The 15,335-nt window shown below is 42.9% G+C and overlaps 1 protein-coding gene across 3 annotated transcripts in view; it reads left to right on the top strand.

Moving 5' to 3' along the window:
* The window catches only part of DEGS2 (delta 4-desaturase, sphingolipid 2), a 128,195-nt gene that overhangs the window by 56,769 nt on the left and 56,091 nt on the right, over positions 1-15,335 (top strand). For all 3 annotated transcript variants that reach the window (XM_030213954.1, XM_030213955.1, XM_030213956.1), the window contains exon 2: positions 8,085-8,827. In XM_030213954.1, coding sequence (XP_030069814.1) covers positions 8,085-8,827 — 743 coding nt within the window. The remainder of the gene's footprint in view (positions 1-8,084; positions 8,828-15,335) is intronic.

The raw sequence follows: 15,335 nt of genomic DNA on the forward strand, positions 1-15,335 counted from the left end.
GATTTATGACCGATGAACTGGGTGATTGAATGGCTGTGGTCCTGAAGCAGCGGAATGTGAAACGGGACCCGTTGACCACAGTTGAATCACGGTCTGGGAGGAGAAAGCCTGCAGTTAGCCGAAGTTAAGTAAAAAAAAGTTTTGTACAGCTTACTCGGCAGAGCGGCTTTGTTATTGAGCATTAAGAAAAAAATTTTTAAAATGAGGAGGTTTGTAGAAACGCCTGTGATGATGAATTTGTAGCCCTCACCCCATCTATATTTGTGGGAGGGGCTTGTTTTTGAGGCATTTTCCTCCCTTAATCGAAGAACTCTGACTTGCACATTGATAACTGTGTTCTGTATTTATAAGTACAGATTTAATTGATCTCCCATCCAGAAATTCTTCGATAACTGCTCGATCCTACCTTATTCTACACTATCCAGAAGCCGCAAGTCAGTTAAATATAAACTGCTTTTTTTCATCATCTTTCTCCTACGTCAGCCCAAAGTCCTGGAATGTTCTACCAAGGCATCTAAAGGAGATTGACAATCACCAGCTATTCAAGAAATCTTTAAGAACATTTTTCTTCGAGAAAGCTTATCCCACCAATTAACGCTTAATCCCCGCCTACCTCAATTTGTCTAAACCCATTTACTACTCCAACCTATTCAAGCATCCTTGTATAATCCTCCTGTACTTTCCCGTCTTTCTGACTTGTCATGTCATTACCCTCGTTGCATTGTAACCTTTTGTAACATTGTAAGCCACATTGTGCTCGCTCTAGTGGGAAAATGTGGGGTATAAATGTACCAAAATAAATTAAATAAATAAAGGTTAAGGATCCTTGCTCTTGACTAATCCATTAGTCTGCTTGGATTAATCTGCATTTCTTTTTCTTACTGAGATATCTGACAGTTTCCAGATGAGGACTCGCACTGTCCATCTTATACAAGGTGGTTAAATTTGCAGGCGACACAAAACTATTCAAGTTGTCAAAAAATATGCGGATTGTGAAAAATTGCAGGAAGTCTTGGCATCCAAATGGCAAATGAAATGTAATGTGGACAAATGTAAAGTGATGCACATTGGGAAGAATAATCCAAATCGTAGTTACCTGATGCTAGGTTCCACCTTAGGAGCCAGCACTCGAGAAAAAGATCTAGGTGTCATTGTAGACAATACGCTGAAATCTTCTGCCCAGGGTGCAACAGCAGCTAAAAAAAGCAAACAGGATGCTAGGAATTATTAGGAAAGGGATGCAAAATAAGACTAAGAATATTATAATGCCTTACCTTGAGTATTGTGTTCAATTCTGGTTGCTGTATCTCAGATATAGTGAAATTAGAAAAGGCTCAAAGAAGAGCGACCAAAATGATCACTGGGATGGAACTCCTCCCATACGAGGAAAGGCTAAAGAGGTTACAGCTCTTCAGCTTGGAAAAGACAGCTGAGAGAGGGGGGAATATGATTGAGGTCTAGTAGTGTTGAACGGGTAGAAGTGAATAGATTTTTTTTCACTCTTTCAAAAAGTGTAAAAGACCAGGGGACAATTGACAAAATGACATGGAAATTTTTTTTTTTTTAATAGGAGGAAGTATTTTCTTTTCACTCAATAGTTAAGCTCTGGAGCTTGTTGCCAGAGGATATGGTAATAGAGGTTAGTGTATCTGAGCTTAAAAAAAAGGTTTGGAACAGTTCCTAGAGGAAAAGTCTATATTGAGATGGGCATGGGGGAAGCCACTGCTTGCCCTGGGATTGGTAGCATGGAATGGTGCTACTAATTGGGTTTCTGCCAGGTAATTCTGACCTGGATTGGTCACTGTTGGAAGCTGGACTAGATGGACCATTGGTCTGACCCAGTATGGCTATTCTTATGTTTTTATATCTCTCAGGGTGCAATCTTATCCATATGAAACAAGTCCAAGGCAGGCATTATACTATAACTGTAGCAAATTTTATTTTTTAGAAAATTGGTTCCAGGAATAAAAACATTTTACGAAGCTTTCTTCTAAACGGTCATTAATACACAAGTTGCTTTATTCTGGATTTCCATTGGAAACAACTTTGTGGAACAATTTTAGTCAAGATGTTATACCTTTAGCAGGATGGAGAATGTTCCCTGATTTTCCTGTGTGGCTGCGCACATTCTGTTTCTAAGTCCGGTCTAATTTTTACTCTTAAGTAGGTAAGGGCTGCTTTTCTAAAGCTTAGCGCTATGGGCTTCTTAGCGTTTAGTGTGTTAATTCTGTTAACACTTTTAGTAAAAGGTCCCTAAAATAACATCTCGGTTCTTATAAACCACAGGTAACCTATTCATCTCAATGCAGTTTACAGTTAAGGAGACTGGGACAATCCAGTTAAAACAAAAATAAACAAGTTTTCATGTTTAAAACAAATCACATGAAATATATCCTGATTTAGTCAACAGATGTTTGTGGAATAGAATAGTTTTCCAAATAACGGATAGTTGTTTAACATTCTAATTGAAGAAGGAAGGGGATTCAGGCTGTAGCTGCCTGATAGGATTTAATCTTGTTCACTGCCCCTAAATGGCTTTGCAACCTAATTCTATATCAAATTGAGTTTGTTTGTTTTTCACAACATCCAAAGGGGAAGTTCTTCCACATTAAATAGTTTGATCTGATTATTCTACATCGGATGCAGTGAATCCTGGCAAACCTTCATTGTTAACAGACTGTCCTGTATATGTAATAGGAAGTTGTAGTGGATGACACAAATGCAAAGCCTTTGAGTCTGTGTTTGTTTATTTTATTTTTTTTTATTGCATTTGTATCCCACATTTTCCCACCTATTTGCAAGCTCAATGTGGCTTACACAGTTTTATTATGACATTGTCATGCCAGGATATCAGATAGAATTAGTAATGTACAGAGGTCGAGTAAGGGAAGAAAGAGGAAGTGTTTAGGCGGGTAAGAATAGTAGGTGGACTTTCATATCTGAGTGGTTTGGTGAGGCTATAGATTATCTTTGTAGGCCTCGTTGAAGAAATATGTCTTCAGAGATTTGCGAAAGTTAGTTGCTTCATCAATTGTTTTCAGGTCAGTAGGTAATGCATTCCATAGCTGCGTGCTCATGTAAGAGAAGGTAGTGGCATGTATCAGCTTGTATGTTAGTCCCTTGCAGCTGGGGACGCGCAGATTGAGAAATTTGCGGGATGATCTTGTGGCGTTTCTGGGTGGAAGGTCTACGAGGTTTAGCACGTAGATTGGGGCATCTGCGTGAACGATTTTGGGTACAATCGTGCAGATCTTGAACGCAATACGCTCCTTAAGTGGGAGCCAGTGAAGTTTTTCTCTTAGGGGTTTTGCGCTTTCATATTTAGTTTTTCCAAATATGAGTCTGGCGGCAGTGTTTTGTGCCGTTTGGAGTTTTTTGATAGTCTGTTCTTTGCAGCTAGCGTATAGTGCGTTGCAGTAGTCCAGGTGACTTATTACCATTGACTGTACCAAGGTACGGAAGATGTATCTCGGGAAGAAAGGTTTTACTCTTTTGAGTTTCCACATGGAGTAGAACATCTTTTTCATCGCGTTCTTCACGTGGGTGTCGAGAGTGAGGTTTCGATCAATGGTAACTCCAAGAGAAATGCTTGAAGAATTCACAAGTAATGATTGAACTTCTAAATGCAGTTTGTTTCTACATGAGCTTTGATTACTATTAAGTTCATTTGTATTTTTAGCTCCGTCTATTGTATTACACCAAGCATAATAAAGTGTATTGATAGTGAATTCACAAGCAGAACTGGATTTGTGCACAAGTAGTACAGGCGCATAACCTAGGGCACTAAATGATGATGCCCCAAAATTGCCCCCAGTATTGACTGGGTAAATGTCAAGTTATGCTCTTCAGTTACTGAACTAAGCAGGAACTATAAAAACTTCTCAGATGCATTTTGGGTACCTGGGGGGGGGGGGGGGGGGTGCAGGTCATCCTTCACTTCATGCATCAAATTAGATGTCAGCCACTTCTGGTTTAATTCACATATCTGACAAATTGTGCAGTTAAAATGTACATTTGATGTTTCACTTCTGTTTACAAGGACTACCAAAAGGTCACATTTACTACTGATTAAGAGGCCCCACACAGATGTAATTTGTGTTTCAAACAAGTGAGTAACTGGACCCGTAATAAAGTTACTAACCAGCATATAATTGAAAAAGAAAAACGCCTATATTGCGACCCAAATCGGGAGATAGACGTTTATCTCACAAAAACGAATAAAGCGGTATAATCGAAAGCCGAATTTGGACGTTTTCAACTGCATTCCGTCGCGGATGCGGACAAAGTTGATGGGGGCGTGTCAAAGGCGTGGTGAAGGCGGAACTGGGGCGTGGTTATCGGCCGATCAGAGATAGGCGCCTTTCGCCGATAATGGAAAAAAATATGCGTTTTTAGCGAGAATTTAGGGCACTTTTCCTGGACCCTGTTTTTCCACGAATAGGGCCCCAAAAAGTGCCCTAAATGACCAGATGACCACTGGAGGGAGTCGGGGATGACCTCCCCTGACTCCCCCAGTGGTCACAAACCCCCTCCCACCACAAAAATATGCCGTTTCACAACTTTTTATGTTAACCCTCAAATGTCATACCCACCTCCCTGGCAGCAGTATGCAGGTCACTGGAGCAGTTATTAGGGGGTGCAGTGGACGTCAGGCAGGTAGACCCAGGCCCATCCCCCCCACCTGTTACACTTGTGCTGGTAAATGGGAGCCCTCCACACCGCCCCCCAAACCCACTGTACCCACATGTAGGTGCCCCCCTTCACCCCTTAGGGCTATAGTAATGGTGTAGACTTGTGGGTGGTGGGTTTTGAGGGGGATTTGGGGGGCTCAACACCCAACGGAAGGGTGCTATGCACCTGGGAGCTCTTTTACCTTTTTGGTTTTTTTTGTAAAAGTGCCCCCTAGGGTGCCCGGTTGGTGTCCTGGCATGTGAGGGGGACCAGTGCACTACGACTCCTGGCCCCTCTCACGAACAAATGCCTTGGATTTATTCGTTTTTGAGCTGGGCGCTTTCATTTTCCATTATCGCTGAAAAACAAAAATGCCCAGCTCACAAATTGTCGAATAAAACATGGACGTCAATTTTTTCCCAAAATACGGTTTGGTCCACCCCTTCACGGACCCGTTCTCGGAGATAAACGCCCATGGAGATAGACGTTTTCGTTCGATTATGCCCCTCCAAGTAGGATAAATCTTTGCAACCTTTAAAATGCTAACTTCTGGTTAATCCCTCCTGCTGACTTGTTTCCAAGTTGCACAGTAATCTGAAATGTTAGACCAGAAAAGCAACATACCAAGTTCTGTCAACTGTCCTTATCAATTAACTTAATCTCTGATCCAGGCACAGAAGAAAACCCTGTTTAAATAAGTCAATCATACACCGAACTAGAAACTTGACATCTGAAATGATAATTCTGTGCTTTAGCTACCCACACTTTTTTTTTTTTTTAAAGGAAATCTGTCCTCTTATGAAACTCTTTAGTCCTTTAGGAGAGCCCAGAGCCTTACAAACTTCACAGAAAAACAAGTTTAATGTAGAATAGAATCTTTCTTTGCTGTGTTGTATTCATGTCTTCTTTTGCTGATATGGGATACCATGGTTTAAGTCCATTTAGATAAAAGCTCAGGAAATAAATGAATTGAGCTATGGCAGTGCTTCCTGAATGTCCCCCCCCCCCCCCCCCCCCCCAGGGTGAAACCATTTTTAATAGTGAACATCTAAATGTATTTTCCCATAGCTAATAAAGCAAATTCACTCACTTTAACATGGGTAAATCCCGCTTTTTAAAGTAAGCCCACTAAGGACAAGGCAAATACCTAGAGCAGTGGTTCCCAAACCTGGGGGGTAGATGCACTAAGGTCCTCGGAAGAGCCGTTCCCTTACCGATTCCATAGCGAATCGGTAGGGAATGGCCATGCATCAAGGAAATGGAATGCAAATGAGCTGCTCATTGTAGCTCACTTGCATTCTCTATTTCCTAGGAAAACGGTCGGCCAGTCGAGCATGCACAGAGCAGCCAAGCGTTATGCTGGCTGCTCTGCGCATGCCAAAGACGTCCAAAAAGGGATGTCCCTGACGAGCACTTGTCAGAGCTGCGGGCTGGAGCGTAAGCTGCAGCCACCAGTGATCCCTGCCGCCCCACTCTCGGAAGAAGGGGGTGGATTGCGGCTGACCGTGCAGACCCTCCTCCCCGGGAACGCACAGCTCTGGGGGCAATGGGGGGTGAGTGTTGCCCCAAATGACCACCGCCGGCATCGGGACGTGCGAGGATGTCCAAAAAAAACTATTTAGACGTCCCTTTCGATTATGCCCCCCTCCAGGTCTCTCTCAGCCAATCACAGCGCGTTTAGCTGACATTGGTGACAGCTAAATGCACTTTGGCTGAGAGAGACCTGGGGGAGGGGCATAATCGAAAGGGACGTCCAAATAGTTTTTTGATTTGGACGTCCTCGCAGAAGAACACCCATCACAAAAAAATCTGGGGAAAAACATCCAAGTGCTCATCAGGGCCATCCTTTTTTTTTTAATGTTTCAGTGAAGGACGTCCATGTTAGGCACTTTAGAAGGACGTCCCTGACGAGCAGTTGGACATTTTTGTTCCCGATTTTTTTTTGTTTGTTTGTTACATTTATAGAAGTTTTGAAATCCCGCGCAGCCCCAACGAGAGGTACAGACCTCCTGTTAGATTTTCCACGGTTAGGCAATCGGAAAACAGTAGTGCATCTCATTACAATACGATTTCTACACATTATAATACTAATTTGCTCATCTGCATTCCGTTTTCATTAGCTGCTACCGTGATCGGACAATGCCCTTTTGTGCATGTCCTGGTTTACTACTTGCGTGTTAAACTGGCTAGAACCAGTTTGAAACCCACGTTAATGGCTCGTTAAGTTTAGTGCATCTGGCCCCTGGTCCTGGAGGCACCCCAACTAGTCAAGGTTTTCAGGATACCCACAATGAATATTCATGAGAGATTTGCCATGTAGTGGAGGCAGTGCATGCAAATCTCTCATGAATATTCATTGTGGGTATCCTGAAAACCTGACTGGCTGGGGTGCCTCCAGGACCAGGTTTTGGAACCACTGCACTAGAGGCATATTTTCAAAGCATGTAGATTTACAAAGTTACAGTAACCTATGGAACTTTGTAAGTCTAAATGCTTTGAAAATGAGCCCCCTGAATGTAGCTTGCCTTGGGAAAAGGCATGAGCTAAAGGCTAATCTGATTCAACCCGCCATGCCTGAGACCCCCAGGCTGGCACGTTTTAGGAACAGAGTACCTAGGTGCAGGGACTAAATGCAAGGGGGGCTTGTTCTTCATACTTCCACTGCAGGCTCATGCCCCTCCAAGCTCATTTGCCCCTTTCCATGCTTGCCCCCCCCCCCCCCCCCCCCACACACAAACTCCTGCTAGTCCCTTCTTCCTGCTGGCTCTGCTTACAGTATCACTGGGAAGGAGCGGAAGGGTTGCCTCTTCACATTTCCCTACTTATCGGGGGAGGGGGGCCGTATATGTACAAGCAGGTCTGTGCTAGGGGCAGTGGTAATGAATCAAGGACTGGTTTTCACTTTCTACTGCAGTAAAGAAGGCTGGGGTAGGTGGGGGCAGCAAGCAGAAACATCCTGGGGATGGCAGTGATAAGTGTGCCTTTGTGTTTGAAGTCTGGCTTACCCAATTTCAGTTCCAGCAGGAGGCATGCTTGAGAGAGGTGGCAAAACAAAGCATTTAAGCTCCATGCTCTTCCCTCAAGAGAGCATTGTGAAAAGGGTGTGCTGCTTGCTTGGCTGGTCCACTCATGATGCAGCATATAAAAATGCTTTTTTTTTTTCCAGCTCTGCTGGTAGTTGGATACCCAGATAAGAATTTTTGCTTCTCAGTTTGAGAACCACTGATCTATGGGACATATAACAAGTCAGTAACCAATGGGAAAACATAATTAGCTACAACATTATAGCTTCTGAGCTTGTGTAGCTCTCCAGATAACCCTTCTCACTTTATATGTGGACAAATGTGTATTCTATGCAAAAAAAAAAAAATCTACACTTTAATGCATTACATTTTTTTTTCTTTCTCTTTCAGCCAAATATCCAGAAATCAAGTCATTAATGAGACATGACCCACAATTAAAATGGATTGTTTCAGGAATGGTCTTCACGCAACTTCTCGCATGTTACTTGGTGAAAGATTTATCGTGGAAATGGATATTCTTTTGGGCCTATGCTTTTGGAGGTTGCATCAACCATTCGTTGACGTTGGCTATCCATGATATTTCCCATAACGTTGCCTTTGGTAATAAACAGGCAAAATGGAATAGGTGGTTTGCCGTGTTCGCCAACCTCCCAATCGGATTGCCTTACTCTGCTTCCTTCAAAAAGTACCACATAGATCACCATCGATACCTGGGAGGGGACATCTTGGATGTGGACATTCCGACAGACTTTGAAGGCTGGTTCTTCTGCACACCGCCTCGCAAAGTTGTGTGGCTTATCCTTCAGCCTCTCCTTTATGCCCTAAGACCACTCTACGTGAACCCCAAACCCATCACTAGAATGGAAGTGTATAATGCTCTAGTACAATTTATAGTTGATCTGGTGATCTATTATCTGTGGGGACTGAAGCCTGTCATTTATTTAGTGGCTGGTTCAATACTTTGTATGGGTTTTCATCCTATTTCAGGGCACTTCATTGCTGAGCATTACATGTTTTTGAAGGGATATGAAACCTACTCTTATTATGGACCTCTTAACTGGATCACATTCAATGTAGGATATCATATGGAGCATCATGACTTTCCCAGCATTCCTGGAAGCAGATTACCGCTGGTAGGTGTCCAAGTTCTGTGTGTTGTGTTTATATAGCACTGTACTCTTCTGTTAAAAAAAAAAAACTACTTAACTATACAAGTGTCTTCCTAAAAACTTACAAATAGATAAGTGAAGCAGTGAGTGAGAACTGTGACATGCCCAAGGAAGACAGGTGGATTGCAGGAAAATATTAGTCTGGGGGACTTTTTTTTTCCTTACTACCAGCCAAGAGAATCAAATTTACTAAACTCAAATTCTAACAAATTCCATCTTTGAATATTTAAAGAGCCACAAATAGTCTGCAGTTACTCTGAGACAAAACATTCAGCATGCACAAAATTTCTAACAGTACCTTTCAGATTATGAAAGGTACTTTATTTGCAAACTGAGCTTCAGATTGTGCTCACCCCCTTGAGAATGATCCTGCAAAATGGTTAATTTTGACATACTTCAGAAAGAAGAGCACCCATTACCCTCCACTGCCAGGCGCATTAAAGGGTCAAGTTTTGACCAACCAAAGATACATACAGGTTCTTTCTCTGTTCCTAGTGTGCTTACAATCTAAGTTTTGTACCCGGGGTAATGGAGGGTGAAGTGATTTGCCCAGAGTCATAAGAAGCCACAGTGAGACTAGTACCCAGTTCCTTTGATTTGCAGACCACTGCACTAACCATTAAGCTACTCTTCCGTTAGGTGGGAGAGGGGAGGAGATATGATAGACATTTAAATACCTATGTGGCATAAATGTACAGGAGGTGAGTCTTAAAGGAAGCTCTGGAACGAGAGGGCACAGGATAAAGGAGAAAGGGGTTAGACTCAAAAGTAACCTGAGGAAATACTTCTACCAGGGGGCTGTTCCACAAATTCACCACCCTTTCCATGAAGAAGTGGTGAAGATGAAAATGGCATCTGAATTAGCTTGGGACTTGTACATAGGATCTCTTAGTGAGTGATAGGGAGAGTGATGGCATGGATGGGCAGACTGGATAGGCCATGTGGTCTTTTATTTGCCTAAAATTTTCTGTTTCTATGATGAAGTAATATAAAATCCTACAAAAAACACACTCGGAATCTATGGTAAACCTGCCAGTGGTGTAGCCAAGGGTGGGCCCAGGCCCACCCAGTAGCAGCACACCTATGATGTGGCTGGCAGGGATTCTTCCCCACCAGCCGAAAACTCCCAACAACTGTTCCTCTTGCATACCTTGTAAATAGCAGATCTTTGCCTGCAGCAAGCAGTGACTGATACATGCTGTGGGGCCAACATGAGCAGTGTGTATTACCGGTAGTTGCTGCTCGCTGCCGGTGAAAGTCTGCTATTTAAAAGGTATGCGGGGGGGGGGGGGGGATGTTTGAGAGACCATATGGTATGCAGACGAGAGAGGGAAAGACCAAATCACTTGTGGGACAAGGCAGAGTTCTGCCCACCCATCTTGGGCCCAGGCCCACCCAAAGTTGGGTGTCTGGCTTCGCCCCTGAAACTTGCCATACCATAATAGTACTAACTACCAGGAGTCACAACACCAACCATGCCCTAGAACTGCAATACTTTCTACTATGACATGCAAGCGATATTGCTATAGAAGCTACATGCTAGGTGAATACCACACACTGGACACACACAACATGGACAGACCTTTAATTTTGTTCCTGGGGGAATTGTCCAGTGCAGAATTTCCCACCTTTGCATTCCTTACATGCAGTGCAGAAGTGTGCATAGGGCAACTGACAGCGCATGCAATTGAATTTAAATGTTTGGGAAGTTGAGGCTCCACATCCTGTCCATACCACTGCCAACCTGCTGCAGATGTGCTGTTCAAGCAGACAACACATAAGTACATAAGTAATGCCACAATGGGAAAAGACCAAGGGTCCATCGAGCCCAGCATCCTGTCCATGACAGCAGCCAATCCAGGCTAAGGGCACCTGGCGAGCTTCCCAAACATACAAACATTCTATACATGTTATTTCTGGAATTGTGGATTTTTCCCAAGTCCATTTAGTAGTGGTTTATGGACTTGTCCTTTAGGAAACCGCCTAACCCCTTTTTAAACTCTGCCAAGCTAACTGCCTTCACCACGTTCTCTGGCAACGAATTCCAGAGATTAATTATGCGTTGGGTGAAGAAAATGTTTCTTCGATTTGTTTTAAATTTACTACACTGTAGTTTCATTGCATGCCCCCTAGTCCTAGTATTTTTGGAAAGCGTGAACAGATGCTTCACATCCACTTGTTCCACTCATTATTTTATATACCTCTATCATGTCTCCCCTCAGCCATCTCTTCTCCAAGCTGAAAAGCCCTAGCCTCCTTAGTCTTTCTTCATAGGGAAGTCGTCCCATCCCTGCTATCGTTTTAGTCGCCCTTCGTTACACCTTTTCCAATTCTGTTATATCTTTCTTGAGATGCGGCGACCAGAATTGAACACAATACTCAAGGTGCGGTCGCACCATGGAGCGATATAACGGCATTATGACATCCTCACACCTGTTTTCCATACCTTTCCTAATAATACCCAGCATTCTATTCGCTTTCCTAGCCGCAGCAGCACACTGAGCAGAAGGTTTCAGTGTATTATGGACGATGACACCCGGATTCCTTTCTTGGTCCATAACTCCTAACGTGGAACCTTGCATGACGTAGCTATAATTCGGGTTCTTTTTTCCCCACATGCATCACCCTGCACTTGCTCACATTAAACGTCATCTGCCATTTAGCCGCCCAGTCTCCCAGTCTCGTAAGGTCCTTCTATAATTTTTCACAATCCTGTCGCGAGTTAATGACTTTGAGTAGCTTTGTGTCATCAGCAAATTTAATTACCTTGCTAGTTACTCCCATCTCTAAATCATTTATAAATATATTAAAAAGCAGCAGTCCTAGCACGGACCCCTGAGTAACCCGACTAACTACCCTTCTCCATTGTGAATACTGCCCATTTAACCCCACTCTCTGTTTCCTATCCTTCAACCAGTTTTTAATCCACAATAGGACATTTCCTCTTATCCCATGACCCTTCAATTTCCTCTGTAGCCTTTCATGAGGTACCTTGTCAAACGCCTTTTGCCAATCCAGATACACAATATCAACCGGCTCCCCTTTATCCACATGTTTGTTTACTCCTTCAAAGAATTGAAGTAAATTGGTCAGGCAAGATTTCCCCACACAAAAGCCGTGCTGACTTGGGTCTCGGTAGTCCATGTTCTTGGATGTGCTTTGTAATTTTGTTTTTAATAGCCTCTACCATTTTCCCCTGGCACCGACGTCAGACTCACCGGTCTATAATTTCCCGGATCTCCCCTGGAACCTTTTTAAAAAATCGGCGTTACATTGGCCACCCTCCAATCTTCCGGTACCACGCTCGATTTTTAAGGATAAATTGCATATCACTAGCAGTAGCTCCGCAAGCTCATTTTTCAGTTCTATCAGTACTCTAGGATGAATACCATCTGGTCCAGGAGATTTGCTACTCTTCAGTTTGCTGAATTGCCCCATTACGTCCTCCAGGTTTACCATGAAGTCAGTAAGTTTCTCCGACTCGTCCGCTTGAAATACCATTTCCAACACCGGTATCCCACCCAAATCTTCCTCAGTGAAGACCGAAGCAAAGAATTCATTCAATCTCTCCGCTACGTCATTGTCTTCCTTGATCGCCCCTTTTAACCCTCAGTCATCCAGCGGCCCAACCGATTCTTTTGCCGGCTTCCTGCTTTTAATATACCGAAAAATTTTTTTACTATGTTTTTTGCCTCTAATGCTATCTTTTTTTCGTAATCCCTCTTGGCCTTCTTTATCTGCGCCTTGCATTTGCTTTGACACTCTTTATGCTGCTGCTTCTTGTTATTTTCAGACGGTTCCTTCTTCCATTTTCTGAAGGCGTTTCTTTTAGCCCTAATAGCTTCCTTCACCTCACTTTTCAACCAGGCCGGCTGTCTTTTGGACTTCCGTCTTTCTTTTCTAATCTGCGGAATATGTTTGGCCTGAGCCTCCAGGATGGTATTTTTGAACAGCGTCCATGCCTGTTGTACAGTTTTTACCCTCTCAGTTGCCCCCCTAAGGTTTTTTTGTTTTTCACTGTTCTTCTCATTTTATCATAGTCTCCTTTTTTTAAAGTTAAACGCTAACGTATTCGACTTCCTGTGTATAGTTACTTCAAGGTTGATATCAAAACTGATCATGTTGTGATCACTGCTATCAAGCGGCCCCAGTACCATGAAGTGAGGAAGCTTCCCTGAAATACATTGCGACCCTTGTGAATGCTTTCACTCAAGCAACATGTCAGCTGAAGCATTGGTCTAGCCAGGCTCACTTTTAGATGCCCTCCTCAGAGTACTTTTCTGGGCCTGTTTTGCAACACTGATGAGATTTTATGTTAGCCTGCAGAATAAGAGGAGCATTCCACTGGCTTTAACATTAGATCTATTCTGCCTCATGAAGAGTCTTTTTCATAATTATAGAATGAAATGTAGTTAAGGTGAAATATAACAATGCGTATATGCTTACAACCACTCTTCTCTCTCCCCCCCCCCCCCCGCCCCCCCACTCAATGTAGCCTGCCTAGCTATTTCTGCTTACACTGATAAGGATATATTTAGTTACCAGCTGTAGAGTGTAATTACTTGTGAAATGTCACTACTTAAGCAGATCACTTTTCTCTTTAATTCTTATCTTACATAACTGAGCATACAAGGCATCCTGGTCAGTTCAGACCCAATACCTTTCCCTTTGGTCTAACCACAGAGCTGTTATAATATAATTTCAGTCCTTTGCTATCATGTGTTTCCTTATTAATGACAGCCCATTTGTCTTTTGATTTCCTACCTTGGTTTTACGAAAAGCATGCATGTCCTATGTTCTAAGCCCCAAGCTCAGGGCACAATGTTTGCTGTCTGGCACATATGCTAAACACTGAGGTTACCATGAAAGGTTGCCACAGAGATGCTGTTTTAAGGCCCTGGAGTATTGTGTTCAGTACTGGTCTCCGTATCTCAAAAAAGATATAGTAGAATTGGAAAAGGTACAGCGAAGGGCGACGAAAATGATAGTGGGGATGGGACAACTTTCCTATGAAGAGAGGCTGAGAAGGCTAGGGCTTTTCAGCTTGGAGAAGAGACGGCTGAGGGGAGATATGATAGAAGTGTATAAAATAATGAGTGGAATGGATCGGGTGGATGTGAAGCGACTGTTCACGCTATCCAAAAATACTAGGACTAGAGGGCATGAGTTGAAGCTACAGTGTGGTAAATTTAAAACGAATCGGAGAAAATTTTTCTTCACCCAACGTGTAATTAGACTCTGGAATTCGTTGCCGGAGAACGTGGTACGGGCGGTTAGCTTGACGGAGTTTAAAAAGGGGTTAGATAGATTCCTAAAGGACAAGTCCATAGACCGCTATTAAATGGACTTGGAAAAATTCCGCATTTTTAGGTATAACTTGTCTGGAATGTTTTTACGTTTGGGGAGCGTGCCAGGTGCCCTTGACCTGGATTGGCCACTGTCGGTGACAGGATGCTGGGCTAGATGGACCTTTGGTCTTTCCCAGTATGGCACTACTTATGTACTTATGTATCAACAGTCAAGTATTAACATGCTCTTCTGTCAGAAATTTAGCACTTGTCTGTGGCAAAGTTCATGCTAACAGTTAAAATTGGGGAGACTGTTCTGTCCTCCATCTTCCTTGCCTCATGCAGGCTCTTAGACTAATATGCCTTATCTCCAGACAGTTGAAGTAGCCTGAGCTGAATGGAACACCATTGTACATGGTTCAAGGTTCATGGCGCCACAAGGTGGCACCAAATCATAACTGAAAGCTATATCATCAGGAAGTAAGACTCTCTTGCCTTGCTGTGAAGGGGAGGCAGGGTTGTGAGGACGGTTTTTTTGAATGTTTGTAGAGAAGGTATCAGAAGAGAAGGGGGAATTGGGGGTCACAATGTTATCGCATGAATGCTATGAAAGGTGCATTGTGCATAAGGGGCGAGTCCTTTTATTGCAAAAAAAAATATGCATCGATTTAATGCACATGCTTAGTATGTAGGGTTTGTTCATGTACCTTGAAATATACACTGAGTTCAGGCTATGCCCTAGCCCAAATAATGCCATTATTTCCAATCCTGTTCTATGTGTTTCTTCCTTTTATGCAAAGGACTTTGAAATTTTCTTTACACAACCATTTTCTGATGTCAGACCAGCAAGAAGCGGAGTCACTCTGCAAATATGTTTTCTCCCCAACTTATTGATTCAGTGATGGCGTTCTTTCACAGTTTTAGCAAGAATGTTTATTTTTAACTTTCCTCTACAGATTCTTTGTGTGACTGAAATTTTATTTAGTTTTCACATTAACCAGCTTCCGTTTGCAAATTTGTGTTGGGTTATTTCCCTTATTGGATTGCAACAGTTGCTGCTACTGAAGAAAATATGGAGTCTTTGGAAGCATCACTGAAGACCTTCTCATACTTTTGAAGTTCACCTGAGCTTTTGTCTTACGAGTGAATTCCTTCAAAAAGGCGGCAAATAAATCCAAATAAAT

Source organism: Microcaecilia unicolor, chromosome 9, assembly GCF_901765095.1.
Source record: "Microcaecilia unicolor chromosome 9, aMicUni1.1, whole genome shotgun sequence".
NCBI lineage: Eukaryota > Metazoa > Chordata > Amphibia > Gymnophiona > Siphonopidae > Microcaecilia > Microcaecilia unicolor.